General features: G+C 41.9%; 1 protein-coding gene across 3 annotated transcripts in view; it reads right to left on the bottom strand.

The window, feature by feature from the left end:
• Window positions 1-6,350: 6,350 nt before the first annotated feature.
• LOC126999881 (doublesex- and mab-3-related transcription factor 1-like) overlaps window positions 6,351-18,703 on the bottom strand; it is a 30,689-nt gene continuing 18,336 nt past the window's right edge. Inside the window, exons 2-5 of one of the 3 annotated variants that reach the window (XM_050862997.1) lie at window positions 18,310-18,628; window positions 8,353-8,498; window positions 7,747-8,119; window positions 6,351-7,547 (exon numbers count right to left, since the gene is read on the bottom strand). In XM_050862997.1, the coding sequence (XP_050718954.1) occupies window positions 6,816-7,547; window positions 7,747-8,119; window positions 8,353-8,498; window positions 18,310-18,603 (1,545 nt within the window). In that variant the 5' untranslated portion in view covers window positions 18,604-18,628 and the 3' untranslated portion in view covers window positions 6,351-6,815. Of the gene's footprint in view, window positions 7,548-7,746; window positions 8,120-8,352; window positions 8,499-18,247; window positions 18,629-18,703 lie in introns of those variants that run through there. The other 2 variants (XM_050862999.1, XM_050863000.1) reach the window with 2 other exon arrangements.

Here is an 18,703-nt window from a genome sequence, read left to right as displayed (position 1 = left end):
CATTTTGTATAACTGCAAATCCTCCCGGAATGCCATAGGAAAGAGTTTAAAGATAAATAAAAGTGTGAAAATACATAAGAATTCACTGCAGCTACTGACGTAGCTATTCTGCAGTAGGCCTAATATAAAATGCATAATTAAGTAAACTCATAGATAAAATAATGAGTATAATGAACAAAAGCAAAAAAGCTTCAGCCTATTAATGAAGGAGATCAATTTGCTATCCTAAAAATGCAGAAGTAAAATCAAAGATGATATAATGAGCATAATTAATGAGCAAAGGAAAAAGCTGTCATTGAAGGAACTGAATTCGCTATCCTAAAAGTTGATTACGGTGCTTCAGTGCCTGGGAACGAACCTTCGAGGCAGTGAACGAAACAAACACGTGATCAGTTCCTGGGTGTTTTGAGTCTTTATTCATTTTACACTTCCTAAGGCTGTTTTATACGAGGCAGCTTTGGCGGGGACTGATTCATAGGCCTGCAGGTGAGTTTGTGTTGGTCCAGGGTTGCGGTTTGTGAGAATGTTGTCTCCGGGCGAGTTTTCGTTGTCTTCAGGTGAGTTTGTGTTGTCCTCAGGTGAGTGTTGTTTCAGGTGTTTGTGTTGCAGTTTGTGAGTTTGTTGTTTCAAGGTGTATTGGTGGGTTAGGAAATATGGATTGAGATTCACTACGCGCCTCCAATATTGCCCCCACGAGAATTATTGTAACTCACTTTATTATGGCCTTCATAAATATTGGGTAAATGTCCAGAGAGTTGCCCATCTCACTGCGGTACTTCTCACCCTAACCATGGGTTAGAGCTCATAATTCTATGCATTTTGAACCCCATATATATGGCTCGCAAATTGATAGAATCGCTGCTAGCGATTTTTGAAAAGTTAGTGAGTTTTTTGCGGCCGCCTCGGGGCGTCACTGGGAGGACTGGGATACTTTGTTCCCCCGCCTCCAAAATACGATATTACGCCTCCATATTGTACTTAAGGGACGAAATACATGTCCCTTAACCATAATATGAAGGCGGAAAAACTTAAAAGTAAACAAAAAGTGGTAAAGGTAGTGAAAAAGCATATTATACATACGCGCGATGTGTTTTGATGGCGGCCATATTGGGAAGTGAGCAGTGTTGCCAACGATCCGGTTATCGATGGTACGCTAGGTTAGCGATGGTACGCTTAGTTAGCCATTAGCCCACGCATGTGAGACAGGTCCACCACGCGTGGTTATTTTTTTTTTTAGAACACGCACCTTTACCTAATACTATACCCGGCCCAAACCTTCACAAAAGCCTTTGGGTATAGGTGCGTGTTCTAAAAAAAAATAACCACGCGTGGTGGACCTGGTCTCATATGCGTGGGCTACTGGCTAACTAAGCGTACCAAAGCTAACCTAGCTTAACGCCGCTAACCGGATCGTTGGCAACGCTGCTCACATCGCGATGGCGTCGCCATGTAAACACATCGCGCGTATGTATAATATGCCTTTTCACTACCTTTACCACTTTTTCATTACTTTTAAGTTTTTCCGCCTTCATATTATGGTTAAGGGACATGTATTTCGTCCCTTAAGTACAAAATGGAGGCGTAATATCGTATTTTGGAGGGGGGGGGGGTAACAAAGTATCTCAGTCCCCCCCGTGACGCCCCGAGGCGGCCGCAAAAAACTCACTAACTTTTCAAAAATCGCTAGCAGCGATTCTATCAATTTGCGAGGCATATATATGGGGTTCAAAATTCATAGAATTATGAGATCTAACCCATGGTTAGGGTGAGAAGTACCGCAGTGAGATGGGCAACTCTCTGGACATTTACCAAATATTGGCCCCACGAGCATTATTGTAAGTTTGTAACTCACTTTGGTTAAGATTCGTTTTAGGTCCGTGCCAGTATCTCATTACCTACTTTATGAAACATCAGTATCTCTTCATATATCTTTTCTACAAACCTTCAACAGTCATGGAAACGCTTTGAAAATCGAATTCAAGGACTTATTTTTTACTCTTGAAAATAGGGGATAATGTTTACGAAAGCGCGTCGCCTCCTCTGCTGGCCGCGGCGACGCTGCAGCGGGTGTTGCGAGAAATACCTCCTCGGTGAAATAAGTCACATATACATGAAGGGGAAGGGGGGGTCGAGGGGGGCGCAGCCCCCCCCGTTAGTAGGTCGTAAAGTTCGGTTGGAGTAGTTTAAATATGCTCCCCGACCCTAAGCCCTCTGCGAGCTATTTTGCGGCTGCGGCGGCTGCAGCGTCGCCGCGGCCAGCAGAGGAGGCGATGCGCTTTCGTAAACATTATCCCCTATTTTCAAGAGTAAAAAATAAGTCCTTGAATTCGATTTTCAAAGGGTTTCCATGACTGTTGAAGGTTTGAAGAAAAGATATATGAAGAGATAGTGATGTTTCATAAAGTAGATTATGAGATACTGGCACGGACCTAATACGAATCTTTACCCTCACTTTATTATGGCCTTCCTAAATATGGCCCCCACGAGAATTATTGTAAGTCATTTTATTATGGCCTTCCTAAATATTGCCCCCACGATAATTATTGTAAGTCACTTCATTATGGCCTTCCTAAATATCTGCTGTATCAACGGTGTAAATCTGTTCCCCCACCAAAAAAAAAATAATAATAATAATAATAATTTCTGTGCACGGGTCCCCCAAGATATCGTTAGGGGAAGGGGATTATAGGCCTTTTTCTTTACTTTTAAGTGCTTGCGCCTTCATGTTTTGGCTGAGGGACATGTATTTCGTCCCTAAACTATAATATGGAGGCGTAATATCGTATTTTGGAGGCGCGGAGGCAATCTCAACAATTACCGTCAAGGGAACGTGAAGTAAAAAAGTGAACCATCCCACTCGTGTTGCAGTGAAACCTTGATTTTAGGAGACTCGGGTTATTCTCATCCTTAACATATTTACTCTCCTCCATTGGGTTATTATGAACATCTTGGCTTTGGGAACATGAGGGAGAGGTTATTGGGTTGGTAAATATTCTTAAAAGGACCCAACTCTTGGCGGACTTGTACTGAATCATTATTAGCGAGACGCGGATTAGGACCGTGTAATTTAATGCTCTCCTCCATTGGGTTATTATGAACATTTTAGCGTTAGGAACATGAGGGAAAGATTAATGGGTAGGTGAATATACTTTAAATGACCTAACACAATGATGGACGATTAGCCTTTTGCGGTGATAGTTCGGTCGGTGGGATACTCCGGCCACTGCATTATGTGAGGCTTCTGTAGTTCCAAGAACCACGAGCTTTCCCGCCAATATGCACTAGCATGTTTACGTCCAGCATATGAAACCCGGTTTTGGTGTTGGGCACACTCTGAATCCAGGTAAGCTTTTTTGTGATTTTTCACTACTTATATGTGATTTTTCATTTCGTAACGTAAGCCTGAGGTTTGTGAATATATCGGGCTGCTCACTGATATATTATCATGGTGATTCTTTGTTGTTTAGTGGTAGTATTGGCATGCCCAAGTAATGTGAGATGCTTGCACGTATCATCTGAGTGGCCATAACAAAAATAATAAACATTTGGGATGGTTCGGTCAACATCGAGGTGGTAGGGCTCGTCAGTGGTCGAACTGTGTGAGTAATCAGAAATCACAATTTCCATTTTATCTTGAAATACAAATGAATGATGTTATGTTCTTTAAGCACCAGTGAATTAAGGAGACAAGTTACTTTACATTCTCCCTTCTCCTTTGTTGTTTACTAGCAGCAATAAACTATCAATCAATCAATCATTTTTAATGGTTGAAATCACGCTTTATTAAGCGGTGTCTTTTTTTTAAAGGATGACAGGTATGAATGGTTTTCAATATAATAAGCTGTTTATTTTCTACACGCAGATGTTTCTTATGCCTTTAGATAAATTCTGTTTAATATTAGTAGCCTTTCGTTGGTGGTCGAATGATCCCACCCCCATGGCCGAACCATCACCACCGGCCACTTTAGAAACCCCTACTTGATCACCTATTTCTCAAAGTCTAAAAGGCTTACAGCTTTCATAGCTCCACACAAATGAGCCAAAGGATGACGCTACATTTTCGCATCAAGCAATTAATGCTAACTTTAATGGTTGATTTTTCCACGATTTTTTTTTTTTTTTTTTTTTTGTAAAAAGTGACCGAACTATCACCGCTCTCCCCTATATAGTACTCTCCTCCTTTGGTTTAGTATGAACATTTTAGTGTTGGGAACATGAGGAAAAGGCTATGGGTAGGACTGCCACCATATTTACCTTCTGTATAGTGAAACTAATCTCAAGTATTTATTGAAATTAATAAAATCTAACAATAACTGTAACCTTACCAAACCTAACCTTGTTCCCCCTCGACCCTTCGATCCCTCTCCCTTGCTATCATTTCAAAAAAACGACTCGGCCGCCAGCTTCAATGTGCTTGTGATGAAAAAAAAATGTAGCAGAGGTGAGCGATTTTCGACAATTAGTCATTAAGTAAGATGAATAGCACAGTACGTAAGATCTATCAGAAAAAAATTGTCAAACCCCAAAGAGTGACGTGTCCTTTAACAGATAAATACCATACTGGTACTTTAACCTAGAGATCCTATACTTCAAATATCCATCATGACCTGACTGAGTGTGGTGAATTAGTTTGCCTCCTTTTTCCTCTTTGAAATGTGAGGTGCTCTGTTGGCCAGTGTTAGGCATTTTTATTCATGACAGGTGTAAAAATGAATGTCCTACTCCTTTATTTTAACCCCTGGTGATAACTTGGATAAATTTGAATTTTAAATAACATGATAATACATTTGTTGCAATAGTGCATAGTATCCATTGTAAACTCATGTTGATTTATGCATGGTTTGTATGTTACTACTTTATTTTTGTTAATTTTAAAAGTGCAGTCAAATTGTATTGGTAGACTAGCTAGTTTACCAGAACGAATATAACAGTGGGTTTTCTATACATACATACTACCATGACAAGAACATTACATAGGCTGTGCTGGAATTTAAATATTATTTATTTTCTGTTACTATTGTTATTAGTTATTAATGTTATTATTTCTATTATTATTTTTATTATTATTATTATTATTATTATTATTATTATTATTATTATTATTATTATTACACAAACTCTTCCTTAATTCAACTTCGTTGTTCAGCATAGTGCTTTTTCTACAATTTATAATAGATAGTAAACTTTTATCATTGGTTTGATGTGCAGTCCCCGTCATTTTGACATCAATTTTCAAAAACCTGCTTGAAATTAATTTTCAAATTGCACACCAGACTACTGCCTACCCACCTGCTAGTGCTGCCAGTAGATAGTAGAGTGTTAAGGTTATACCTTGCACCCACACTCTGCCCTGCTGATTTGGCCGCTATTAGCATGATCTCAAGCACTTTACTCTTTGCCAGGACACAAGACTTAAGGATAGTTAAGGTAAAAAATATTTTAATGGTGTTGATTGAAGTGAAAACACAGCCAAATAGCTGGGTTGTGTATACTCATTTTAATAAAATTACTAGAGTAATAATAATCTGTAGGCTACAATTTTCAAGCTGCACACAGACATGCTCCTGCCCGCCAGCCAGTTGGTACTGCTAAGCTCTGAAATAATACCTTCACTGTCAGTGGAGGTGGATGCTGACAACAATGGTTAAAGTATTGCAAAAGCAATGTAATTGTTTTTTTTACAAAACTTTAGTTAAAAGTTTACTTAAGATTGAAAACATTGATGTTAATGCATATAATATTTCTGAAATTAAAAGAAAAAATGTTTTCTCCTTGTTCTAGGAAAGTAATTTTTGCCATATTATAATAACTTAAATAAATAATTGACTACTATATTATCTGGAAGAAGCTTTCAAACTTTTAGAAAATAAAGTAAATTGCATTATTGACACCTAAGACCTCTTCAGTCACTAAAAGCTGATGAATTCATGAAGCTCTCCTAACAAAGTACAACAACTGGGCCTTGTAGGTCCTAGTCATCATACACAACCATAATTTGTGTATTGCATCATGCATAATATAAGATGTAGATTCCAAGTATAATGAAGGCACATGTATTGCATGTGTCTTTTTGTACTTCTTCCTCATCTTCTCATTATTATTTGTACTTCTTCCTCATCTTCTCATTATTATTATAATTATTATTATTATTATTATTATTATTATTATTATTATTATTATTATTATTATTATTATTATTATTATTATTATTATTATTATTATTATTATTATTATTATTATTATTATTATTATTATTATTATTATTATTATTATTATTATCATTATTATTATTGTAGTATTTAAATCACTTGATTGGTTTCATATAGAAAGCAATGTACATACAGCTTTGGTATCATTTCTTTCATGAGTTTCCCAGTCGCTAATCTTCTATAGTCAAGTTGGCATATACTAAACCTTAAGAGAGAGGACAACAAGTGGAGGCAGGGTGGTCAGCACTCTGATGTGGTGATTCCAGAGATATAGATTTGAGTCCTGCCACAGCTGTTTTTTAATTTTCAACTATCACTGAGTGGCTGAAGACTTCCCGTCCTGATGTACAGCGATCAACCTTATCTTCAGTGACTTTGGTCAAGAGTTGCACTAGGGGCAGTGTATAGCCCATCTACTATGTAAGTCGTATATCTCACAAGTCATATATCACTGTAGCCATTACTGATAAAATTTGCCAGCATCACTTGCAAGCAAGGGCTCCCCATCATAGCCCCTCAAGAAAAATTATTGGTGCAGAGAGGCTTACATAAAAGTCAATGTTTATTGTTGATGCCACATAACTACCACCCTTCCTGTTCCTTGTGTTATTTGTGTGGTGACAGTGTATCAGTAGTATGGGCAAAATGGGAGCCAGAAAATGTACTTGTTTCTTTAGCGGTTGCAAAAGGAAATGTCACAGAGGAGCTTGTGACTGTAGGTAACCTGGGCAGATCAGGATGTGGCACATAGCTATATGGTCTGGTGTGCATGTGGGTGTTTTGCAAGTGGCACTGAAGGCACCATGGGCCAGGGTACCAAGGTGAAACGTGTGGTTGAGTTCCTGCATCCCTGTTGGGTGGGAACGTATGGAAAGGGTAAGGTAGCGGAGGAGGAGGAGGAGGGGGTGGAGAAGGATGGCAAGTTTGATAGAAAGTGCCCCATTCAGGGTAGAGAGCATGATGTTGGAACCAGGAGCTACCAATAGGGTGTGGTTTCAGGACTCTGTGGTTGGTAGATGTGAGTGTTAGACTCTTCATCGGCAACATTTCTCTCTCCTTCCGCACATGCAGTGCCTCCTGCTCCTGTGTCATCAGAAGATGCGCTCTCGAGGGAAAATCAGCAGGGGCTTGGGGCGCCCTATGTGGCTCAGCTATTTCCTTTGGGTCATGGGGATTTGAGGCACTTTGGTTACCCTGATCAGAGCTGTAGAGGGGGAGTGGAGGACTGGTGGTACCCGGTGGAGGCAGTAGTGAGGAAGTGCAGGTGACAGGACGAGGCAGAGAGAGGAGTTGAGTATGCGCAGCTCCTTCGCCAGCCATCCTTTTTTCCCTCATGTCCTTTTGAAAATAACACAAAAAGGATGTATAATTTCATTTTTCTTACACACACACACACACACACACACACACACACACACACACAGACACACACACACACACACACACATGCAAGCTACGGCAATTGCTGAAGTGTTTAAGAGTCCAGTAGTTTATCAGACAATGAAAGTCATGCTTTATTTGAAAAGTTCATGCTTACCGACAATGAAGGTTTAAGTGCCATTGACAAATAGTGTGATGAAGCCTCTCCTTCCGTCATGCCCACGTAATGAGGTGTAAATGACCCGGATTGGAAAGTTGGACAAGGAAAAGAGGTGAATGAAGGGGGAAAAGAAGAGGAGGTTATAGTAGAGGAAACAGAAGAATAACAAGGTGCAATAGAAGAGAGTGAGGCAGAGGAACAGGAAGAGGATGGTGATAAATGTGTGGTGGGAGAGGATGTATGAATAGAGGAAGACAGATCAGAGGCAGTTGATGCTTTGATTGTGGGAGGGTTGAGAGAAAGGTCAATCACTTCCTTGGATAGCTGCTCCACCTCCGAAGGGTCATGTTGTCCTGGGGTCATCATGGCCCTGAAGTTGCAAGAAACACAATGAAATAGTGAACAAGTCTAGTTTTACTAATATGTAATGAAACAACTGCTATGAGTGTGTGAGGGATCTATGTTGTGGGTAATTGCATATTAGAATTGGATGACTCGATCAGATAAGATTCCCAAGTTATTTTTACAGCTGTCTGAGTGTTTAGTTCGCAGTCCCTCAGTAAACACCATGCATACACGAGGGAGTGTTGAAACCCGTCTCACCTTCGGACACGCTGCTGGTGCTTCATGAGTCGCTGCCGCCGGCCGGTGAAGGCGCAGTAAGAACAGTCACATTTTTCGAAGGGGCATTGTCCTTTGTGGCCTCGCTTCTGCCTCCACTGGTCATGGTTCCGGCATTTGTCACAAACCTGTCCAAGGAAAGATATTGGAAATGAGCGAATAGTTCATCAGTATTCCTATGTGTCTACACTTATCCTAAAGTGAAAAAAACAAAACAAAAAACGTGGGTTAGTGTTACTTGTCTTCAATATTTTGGTTTCCAAATCATGCAAAATGGTCATCTTGGTAATCTTTACCTAAATTTGTATGGCAGGTCAGGGCATATGAAAACGTTTAGGAAGAATTCATTATGCCATGTATGTGATTGTGTTGGTGTTAAGTAGAATTTGTTCCAGTATATGATGTTTTCAGTTTGACAAGAAAAGTCAAGCACAGTAACAAAGGTGACCAATACCAAAAAGGTTAAGTTTATACCCAATGAATGCAGTGCCAGTGTATTGAAGCAGACAAAACCTCTCTGTGAAGTGCATCTCTGACGAGGGGAGAGGAAGTTTGTGCCACCCCTCATGTCATATTTATGATGAATATATTATATATATATATATATATATATATATATATATATATATATATATATATATATATATATATATATATATATATTTTTTTTCTTTCTCTGGTAGTCATTCAGTTGAGATGGCTGCATTTGGTAGAACTTGGTGAGGTGCCTTAAATGTACACTTCAATAATAGTCATCTGTGGTAAAATAAAGTGTTGGCATAATACTAATAAACTATATATTATTTTTTCAGACTCGCCATGCCAGGCAGTGAATATTATCAGCAAATGGATTTATAGAGAAGTGCATCAAGGTAAGAAAATGTAAGTTGCATATGTATGTAATGGCTCATTTTTTTTGCCCAGTAATACTGCAATCTGCATACATTATATTGCATCGTTTATTTATTTATGATCTGGTTACTCCTCAATGATTTAGCTAGGCTCTTTCTTCTGTCTTGCCTTGACTAAGGAACTATTGAATATATTTTCTTCCATCACATTCACCTTCTGCGTTCATAGTGCACACATTAAAGTAATAAATTATGGTTGTTAAAGTCATGATACACATCTGTATTAATGTGCAGTACTTGATTGGGTTGATTAGTTAAACTTTTATTGGTCTTATATTTGAGTTTGGCTTTTTATAGTTTTTAGCAAATGTTTCTGTAATTTGGTATGCTATAAAACTTTTAGTATTCATGTGGTGGTGGTCCACCACCACCACCATCATCATCATCACCACCACCACCACCACCACCACCACTACTACTACTATTACTAGGTACTATTACTACTATTACTACTACTATTTCTACTACTACTATTTCTACTACTACTATTTCTATTACTACTACTATTACTACTACTACTACAACTACTACCACCACCGCTGCCTTCACATCATTGCACCCAAAGCCAGCAGCACAGCAAGTGCATGTCATTATCGTATCGGCTCATCTTCATGGAGGATTTTCATGAACTATGAGATGTTACACACACACACACACACACACACACACACACACACACGCGCGCAACTGGTTAGAGCGCTGCGCTGCCAGGCTTCACGGTTTGACAGGGCGACGGTTCGAGCCCGCTCAGGCCGGTTTCTTTCCGTTGGCTAGGAGTGGTTACTGTCCCCCCTTGAGCAAGGGGGATGGGGTGTGTGGTGTGTGAGGTCCTGGCAGTACCCATAGATCGACGATAAGGAACATTTGCTCATGTCAGGAGGGTACCTGCTGGCGATTACGAGTCCAACACGTGACCAGGCCGTGGTGGTGAATTACACACACACACACACACACACACACACACTCGCGCGCGCGCGCTTACATACAAAAGGAAACCTCCAGTTTTTCATTTCCATGAATTATGATATGCTAGAATTTTGTTTGATTATTTTTTCGAAAAATAAAATCACACCGAACTACAAGTAAATACCATCTCGTTACGCGGATATTTTTTTTATTTATTGTCTCAAACAGGCAAAGGTTGTAATGGATTGGCTACTCTGTCTTGTTCTTTTGCCTGCCTGTCGGAGGTCTGTCTCGCTCGTTTTATTGATGCTCTTTAGTAAAGGCTCCAGGGCTGGTATTCTCAAACGCTTCGCCTCTCACATTAACAATTCATGAAGGCCGAAAAGGAGAGTAATATGGTTTTCTGGAGTTTTTTTCCCTAGGTTCATGGCACAGAAATAGGGTCAAACTATCACTAGGGTCGTAAGAATACCCATGTAAATACCCAGAAATCCTACGATAGCCTTGTCGAATATATGAACCTGGGCGCCGAGATATTTAATTAAGAATATGGCCCCAGAACTTTTAACACAACCCATTAGAACATCGTATTCTCGAAATGCATGTAGACAATAGACAGCTTAGCAATAGGCACACGGCTTGACCCCTGGCTGCAAAAACCCATGTTCTGGACCTTGTCTATGCTACAGAGACGAGGAACGTTTTGTATACGCTGTGATAAAGTCTTGTCTGCCTCCCTGTCTGTAGAAAAGAGACATTCACGGCACACGGGGGTTGTTCACAGCCTACCCTTCATTATCAGGTGAGTCAGGGAGGTCACAGGGTCGTAGATTAGCTGCCTCGCTTGCAGCACCGTTTATAGATCAAACTCATTGCTACAACACAATACATAGGAAGCCAATGTATATTTAATGTCTACAATAATAAATGCCAAGGTTTACCAACAACTATGATATTGGTAAAAACTGGTAACATGGTAAATTTAGGGGTCCTGTTGCCCCATCTCAGCCAAGCCGACTCAGGGGGTCTGCGCCTTCTCTTTCATACAATAATCATCAGTTTATCTCTATCCTCATATTCTCCCAGATATTAACATTACAACAAGCCAGCCGGAGTGCGATTACAATCCCCATTCTCTTTTCCTCCTTTATTGTCTTCGTGAAAGTTCTGTACATCGTCAGGCCTCTCTTCGTCAGGTTTTGCAATTGTAGCCACCAAATAATTAACTACATATAGAGCTTAATGCCCGTATTGTTAAACGTATCGGCACCTCAGCTCGCCTGTTGGAAAATCCTCGTAGAAGTTGCTGGGATTTTTATGGACTATTTTGTGATCCTAGTGATAGATTTACCCGGCTTCTGCTTCTTGGACGGTAAAATCACCTATGGAAACCCGGTGATTCTTCTCTGTGGCCTTGGGAAACAGTTGTAATGGGAGACCGATTCGTTTAATAATTATTGGACCTTGGTATGTGTGGAAGACAATTAATGTGGATGCCTGCTTCGCGTGTATCACCTGTGTTTGTATTTTTGTTCGTTTTGTTTCCTCAGAGGCACCGTCAGGCCTCTTTTGGTGGGGTAATGGTTGTGTGGTCACCGTATAATTCATGGCATAAGAAGTTGAAGTGTGCGTGTGAGACAGATAATGCGCAGGCTTGCCTCACTCCTATCTCCTATGTTGTATGCAGGAGGTGGACGGATGGATTGCGATATGCCTGTTGGGACTAAGGGGACACGTGGCTCGGGCGTACGGGTGTTGTGTGGGAGAGGGTGAGCGTCGCCTAATTCAAGGATGTCATCAGCGTAGAGGTATCATGTACACGGGCTTGTTAGGCGGACAGAATAACGAGTGGCGAGGGAGCTTATCGATAAATATATTCGTTGATGATATCTCTTCTGTATAATAAAGATGAGAGTGTCCGGTGTTGGCAAACAGTGACCAAATATTTTTCCTGATAAACAGTATGATAATAACTTGATAGCCTATACCAGTATGCACCACAACCCGGCGGTGAAGCAAACATCCGGGTGCCGATGTAAGTTTGATGTGACTATTGGCTCCTTTCCCGCTGCAGGAAGGCACGTGGCGGTGTGCATATATACGTCGGTTTCCTTATATGTGTCGGTGCTCAAGTCCCTGATAAAAGTCGCCATTCTGTGGAGGTTACTTGACACGGAAGGTGTGCAGCCTCGCCGGTGATGGTGCCGATACATCAAGACACGCTGCGGAATAATGGAACTTATCGCTTGCACGTGATGCTTTCGTCCATCAAAACAGCCGCGCAGGAGTCACCGTTGTCGGCACTGCTAATGCCGTACTACAAATGAAACTCGCGAGCTGTATTTGGCGGATGAAATGTCTACTGTAGTCCTCAGCGCGTGCACACACACACACACACACACACACACACACACACATACACACACACACACACACATGCTTTCGTTGATATGAACCCCAAAATCATTCTAGTGTCATCACCGATGTTTGATAATGGCTGTTCCACCTGTCAATACCTCGGAAAATTTCATGAGAGTACACATCCATTGTTTTCTTATAATACTGTGTGTGTGTGTGTGTGTGTGTGTGTGTGTGTGTGTGTGTGAAGCGAAATATATAAATAGTAATTTACTGGAGTACACTTGAAGTTTTCATCATCGTAGGGTAGGTGGTGGCTGAGTGGTTAGCGTGCGGGCCCCGCATTCACCGCGCCATGGACAACGTCGGTTCAAGTCCGCCCGCTACCACCTGTGATTTTTCAGTCACCGCCGAATGGCCTAAGACTACCCACATTCTGTCCTGAAGACCCCCATCAACCCGGACTTTAGAATAAACCGTCCAAGTGAATCAAGAATGAGTTCCGGGGGGCAGCAAAAGCCAAGCATAAATGGCGCCACTATAAAAATTGCCTGCGCTGTGACGGGCTTGGGCCGACCACTAGGCCCCTGAAGAAAGCCTACCGGCGCTACAGGCGAAGACGTAAAAAAAAAAAAAAAAAAAAAATCACATGGCGGGGACAACTGATTAAGGCTTGAATGGGAGGGCGTTGCTGGGCGTTACAAATCTCTTGTCGGCCTCACGCTGGTGGAATCCAGAGAAACGCGTGCAAGGGCCCCACATTGAAAGTCTTCGCTGTTGTGTTTGCGGAGTAGGAGTGTAATTTTAATTAGTATGTGCGGAGCGTAATTCTAATTGGTTTAACCAGCTTTCCTCCGGATCATTCGTCTGCTGTAGTATTGTTGACAGCAGTGACGCCCCAGCAGCTTAAGTGGGTGTTGATTATGAACGAAATCTTGCTGCTAGTGAATGTTATTGTGTGAACCTAAAATCATTGGAGTTGATTCTGACGGTATCATGGCCGCTGCCTGAAAATGGATTTTAATAAATATTCATAAATGTAAAAAAAAAAAAAAAAACTATTTGATGATATTTCTTGATTAGTAAATCTACTTCATAAGAGTTTTGAGGCGTGATGGCTGAACCAGAGGATTCTGTTATCGGTTCTTTTTAGACTCTGGCATGCTATACGTAAGTCTTGTAACACAACATGAACGACAGACCCAAGAAGTGTGAGATAATATTCTTGCTCCAGCACGTACTGCTACATATATCGGCGTCACCAAGGCGCAGTGCCTCGCCGCTCAGGTCGCCCACGACCCCATACAGAAAATATTGTTAATTTTCCTTTAGACACCAGACTGAAGCGTTGTCAGACCAGCTCGTCAAGTTAGTGACCAAATTTCCATTCGGAGAGATTTCAAATAGAAGAGGCTATGGAGTTTACGAGCACCTTGTGATATCTACACGATTCGCTGCCTCTTATTGACACTTCTATTATCTTCGAAAAGGAGAACCGGTGGACGGCAAAGCTTGTGTGTGTTCACGTGTTAAACCAACGTTAATGTTACATGCAAGACGCATTCTGAATTTCGGAATAAGCAATTACTTAAGTGTTGCATCGTGATTGGGTTTATGGGCCATGGTAACTATTCATGTTAATGTTCCGTGTGTCGAGAAGCGAAATAATATCTTAGGCACCCGCAAGGCTGGCGAGCTGTTTGCCCCGCGAGGGAGGACTTCAGGGATGAGTCAACATTATCGCTCTAACCTGCATCAATTTGCATAGACCACCCCACCGAAATAGTTTGTAATATTTGTTCACCGTTAATTACTTAAAGCCATATTTTAAACATTTCGGCGCCGAAGCACACATGTTTGACAAGGCTTTCGTAGGATTTCTTAGTATTTCCATGGGTACTTTTATGGCCCCGATGGTAGTCTGACCATTCTTCTGTACCATGAATCTTGAAAAACACTTATTAGAACCCAGTTAATCTTCTTTTCGGCGTTTGGAAAGAGTTGATGTGAGGGGCGGATGCGTCTGAGAATACCAACCTTAGTGTCACATAATTCCCCTTTACAGCAGCCTGGTACCACAGTTATTGCCGGTGCATTCCAAGCAGACAAAAGCCTGCACGCGCCATCCACCCCACACCACAAAAAAAAAAAAAAAAAAAAAAAAAAAAAATGTGAAGAGATCCTTGACCTGCCACTCTTCTGATATATAGAGAAAGTCCTGTTGATAGCAATAAAAACTTGTAAGTCAACAGAACGCGGGACGTTTAAGCAATTTCCGTGCTTATCGTGGTAATTAGATGTTTAATAATACCCTATTAGGATGACTTTATCTTAGCGGACCTCGGAAAAAAAAACTTGTTCTACTCTGTGTGTGTGTGTGTTTGTGTGTGTGTTTGTGTGTGTGTGTGTGTGTGTGTGTGTGTTTGGCGAGGCGGGTGTCAAGACTGCGGAGGCGGTGATTAAAATGATAAGCTAACGTGTCGGGGTGTGTGTGTGTTACATGTAAGGATAAAAGTGTGATTAGAGTAGTGATGAGCGGTGTGTCGAGCATGGGACAAGTTGCCAGTGTGAGATATGGAGGACAGATGCGGCCTGGGTGTGTTGGGTGACGGGATGCTGAAGGACTAGAGTAGAGTGGTTGAAAGGTTAGGTTATATCGCTGATTGGGTGACTGAATGCTGAAGAACCGGAGTTGGGTGTTTGAATAGTTTATCGTTGGTTGGGTGACTGGATGCTTAAGAACCGGAGTTGGGTGTTTGAATAGTTTATCGTTGGTTGGGTGACTGGATGCTTAAGAACCGGAGTTGGGTGTTTGAAGAGCTTATCGTTGGTTGGGTGATTGGATGCTGAAGAACCGGAGTTGGGTGTTTGAATAGTTTATCGTTGGTTGGGTGATTAGGTGCTGAAGAATCGGAGTTGGGTGTTTGAAGAGCTTATCGTTGGTTGGGTGACTGGATGCTGAAAGGCTAGAGTTGGGTGCTTGAAAAGGTTTGGGGAATTTCGTTGGTTAAGATGATTAGCGGTATTGGATAGGGGCTATGGCCTTTTTTTGGCAAATATCTACCATGAAGCCGACGGGGTTTAGTGCAGCTTTGTGTCACGGAGTTTCATGAATAAAAAGGACGTTTGTGTTTTTTGGGAGGGTGGGATGGGAAGGGTTGTGACCTGGTGCGAGAATTATTAGAGCAATAGGTTAGTGAAAAATGGAGCAACAGATGACATTGGTTTGGAAACTGGCATGCAAGGTTTTCTTTTTTTTTTTTTTTTTTTTTTTTTTTTTTTTTTTTTTCAGCAGAGGAGTCAGTTCAAGGGCATGAAAAAATGGTAAATGTAAAAAAAAAAAAAAAGCCCGATACTCACTGCTCCTAAAAAGAGTTTGAGGAGTGGCCGAAAGACAGGTCAATTTCGGGAGGAGAGGTGTCCTGATACCCTCCTCTTGAAAGAGTTCAAGTCGTAGGCAGGAGGAAATACAGAAGAAGGAAGATTGTTCCAGAGTTTACCAGCGTGAGGGATGAAAGAGTGAAGATGCTGGTTAACTCTTGCGTTAGGGATTTGGACAGTAAAGGGATGAGCTTGAGTAGAAAGTCGTGTGTGGCGAGGCCGCGGGAGGGGGGAAACATGCAGTTAGCAAGTTCGGAAGAGCAGTCAGCATGAAAATATCGATAGAGGATAGAAAGATAGATATGTAATGTACATGTGTGTTTTACGTCGGATGGTCGGATCACGTGTTGGACTCGCGATCACCAGGCGTTAGGACGGTGAAACTTTCTCAGTTGCACTAGACATATCGAAAGCCTCCGATAGAGTCTGGCACAAGTCTTTGCTTTCTAAACTGCCCTCTTTCGGATTCTATCCTTTTCTCTGTTCCTTTATCTTCAATTTCCTTTCCGGCCGTTCTGTCTCTGCTGTGGTAGACGGTCACTGTTCTTCTCATAAACCTATTAACAGTGGTGTTCCACGGGGCTCTGTCCCATCACCCACTCTCTTCCTGTTATTCATCAATGATCTTCTTTCCATAACAAACTGTCCTATCCGCTCATACGCTGATGACTCCACTCTGCATTATTCAACTTCTTTCAACAGAAGACCCTCTCAACAGGAATTACATGACTTCAGGGTGGAGGCTGCAGAACGCTTAACCTCAGACCTTACTATCATTTCCGATTGGGGTAAAAGGAACCTCGTGTTCTGCAATGCCTCAAAAACCCAATTTCTCCACCTATCAACTCGACACAATCTTCCAAACACCTATCCCCTATTCTTCGACAACACTCAGCTGTCACCATCTTCAACACTAAACATCCTCGGTCTATCCTTAACTCAAAATCTTAACTGGAAACTTCACATCTCTTCTCTCACTAAATCAGCTTCCTCGAGGCTGGGCGTTCTGTATCGTCTCCGCCAGTTCTTCTCCCCCGCACAGTTGCTATCCATATACAGGGGCATTGTCCGCCCTCGAATGGAATATGCATCTCACGTGTGGGGGGGCTCCACTCACACAGCTCTCTTGGACAGAGTGGAGTCTAAGGCTCTTCGTCTCATCAGCTCTCCTCCTCTTACTGATAGTCTTCTACCTCTTAATTTCCGCCGCCATGTTGCCTCTCTTTCTATCTTCTATCGATATTTTCATGCTGACTGCTCTTCTGAACTTGCTAACTGCATGCCTCCCCCCCTCCCGCGGCCCTGCTGCACGCGACTTTCTACTCCTGCACATCCCTATACTGTACAAACCCCTTATGCAAGAGTTAACCAGCATTTTCACTCTTTCATCCCTCACGCTGGTAAACTCTGGAACAATCTTCCTTCTTCTGTATTTCCTCCTGCCTACGACTTGAACTCTTTCAAGAGAAGGGTATCTGGACACCTCTCCTCCCGAAATTGACCTCTCTTTCGGCCACCTCTTTAGATTCTTTTTGTGAGCAGCGAGTAGCGGGCTTTTTTTTTTATATTATCGTTTCCTTTTTTTGTGTGCCCTTGAGCTGTCTTCTTTGCTGTAAAAAAATATATATAACAGCGATATAACAGAGAAAGAAGGTAATAGAGAAGAAAATATAAGCGATAGAAACATTTTGAGTGTGGTGTGGTAGACATGAAAACGATTAATACAAACATATGAAGGAAGGTTTGTTGAGGTATTACAGAGTGAAAATAATGAACAGAGAAGAACCTTCCCCAAAAGAGCTTGGAGCTGGACATGGTGATATCGTATCACCTGAACAAGTAGTCACCCAGTAGGAACTAGGAAACAGTTAATGATGCCAAAAAAAGTCCTCTCTAGAACCGGAAATAAGTACGTAAACATAATGGGTTGGAGTACTTTCGGAAAACTAGGTAATATAATTAGAGATTTTCTACTATTGTGCTTGAGGCAAAGTGGTGTTGAGTCAATGCTTTCTGTCCGTCATGACATCAGGGGTTTGCAGTCGGATATGAAGTTTTTGCCTGATAGCAGTGACTGTCCTTATGATGCTGTTGGATTGGCTCGTATTGTCATCATGTACTTCGATGAATGTAAAAGTATCAGAACACAAAACAACAGCATTTCTTCGAAAGACTCACAGGCCAATAAAATTTACTTCCCCAAATTAGATATAGGGGAGCCTCAGCTTAATTTTAACAAAAGTCTTCCATTTGATCTGTGCTTTGTTGACGTACTGACTCAAAATTGTAATTTAGTTTTGATCAAATGTTTGCATAGTTACTGTTATGATACATTCTGTGGTGGACGCCCTCACACACGTCACAAGGCCGCCCTGTAACTCACCACGTCCCGCTTGGCTCGTTTTTGCCTCGACGCCTTAACATCGGAGCCTGCCTCGCCCTGGCTCCCGCCTGGCGAGTATTCCGCCGCGTCCCCGGCGTCCTCGGGCGTGGAGGAACCTTTGTTGTCGAGCTTCTTGTGTCTCCAGAGGCGCTGCTGTTGGCACATGACCCTCCGGGACAGGCGGGTCAGCTGACACAGAGAGCATCTGCAGTCGGTGAAGGGGCACACGTGGCTGGTAATGGAGGCCTTCTGGCCGTGGTTCTTGCAGATGGTGCAGCAGCGCGGAGACTTCATGGCCGTATCGCTAAACTGCTGCCACCTGCAAGAGTACAAGATCACAAGCCATGAACTCGTCCTATACTTGCACGTTTATCATTCAGTATTCTGAGGGTTA

Source organism: Eriocheir sinensis, chromosome 17 (assembly GCF_024679095.1).
Source record: "Eriocheir sinensis breed Jianghai 21 chromosome 17, ASM2467909v1, whole genome shotgun sequence".
NCBI lineage: Eukaryota > Metazoa > Arthropoda > Malacostraca > Decapoda > Varunidae > Eriocheir > Eriocheir sinensis.
Note: the sequence above shows the minus strand (reverse complement) of the source record. Positions and strands in the feature narration are given on the sequence as shown.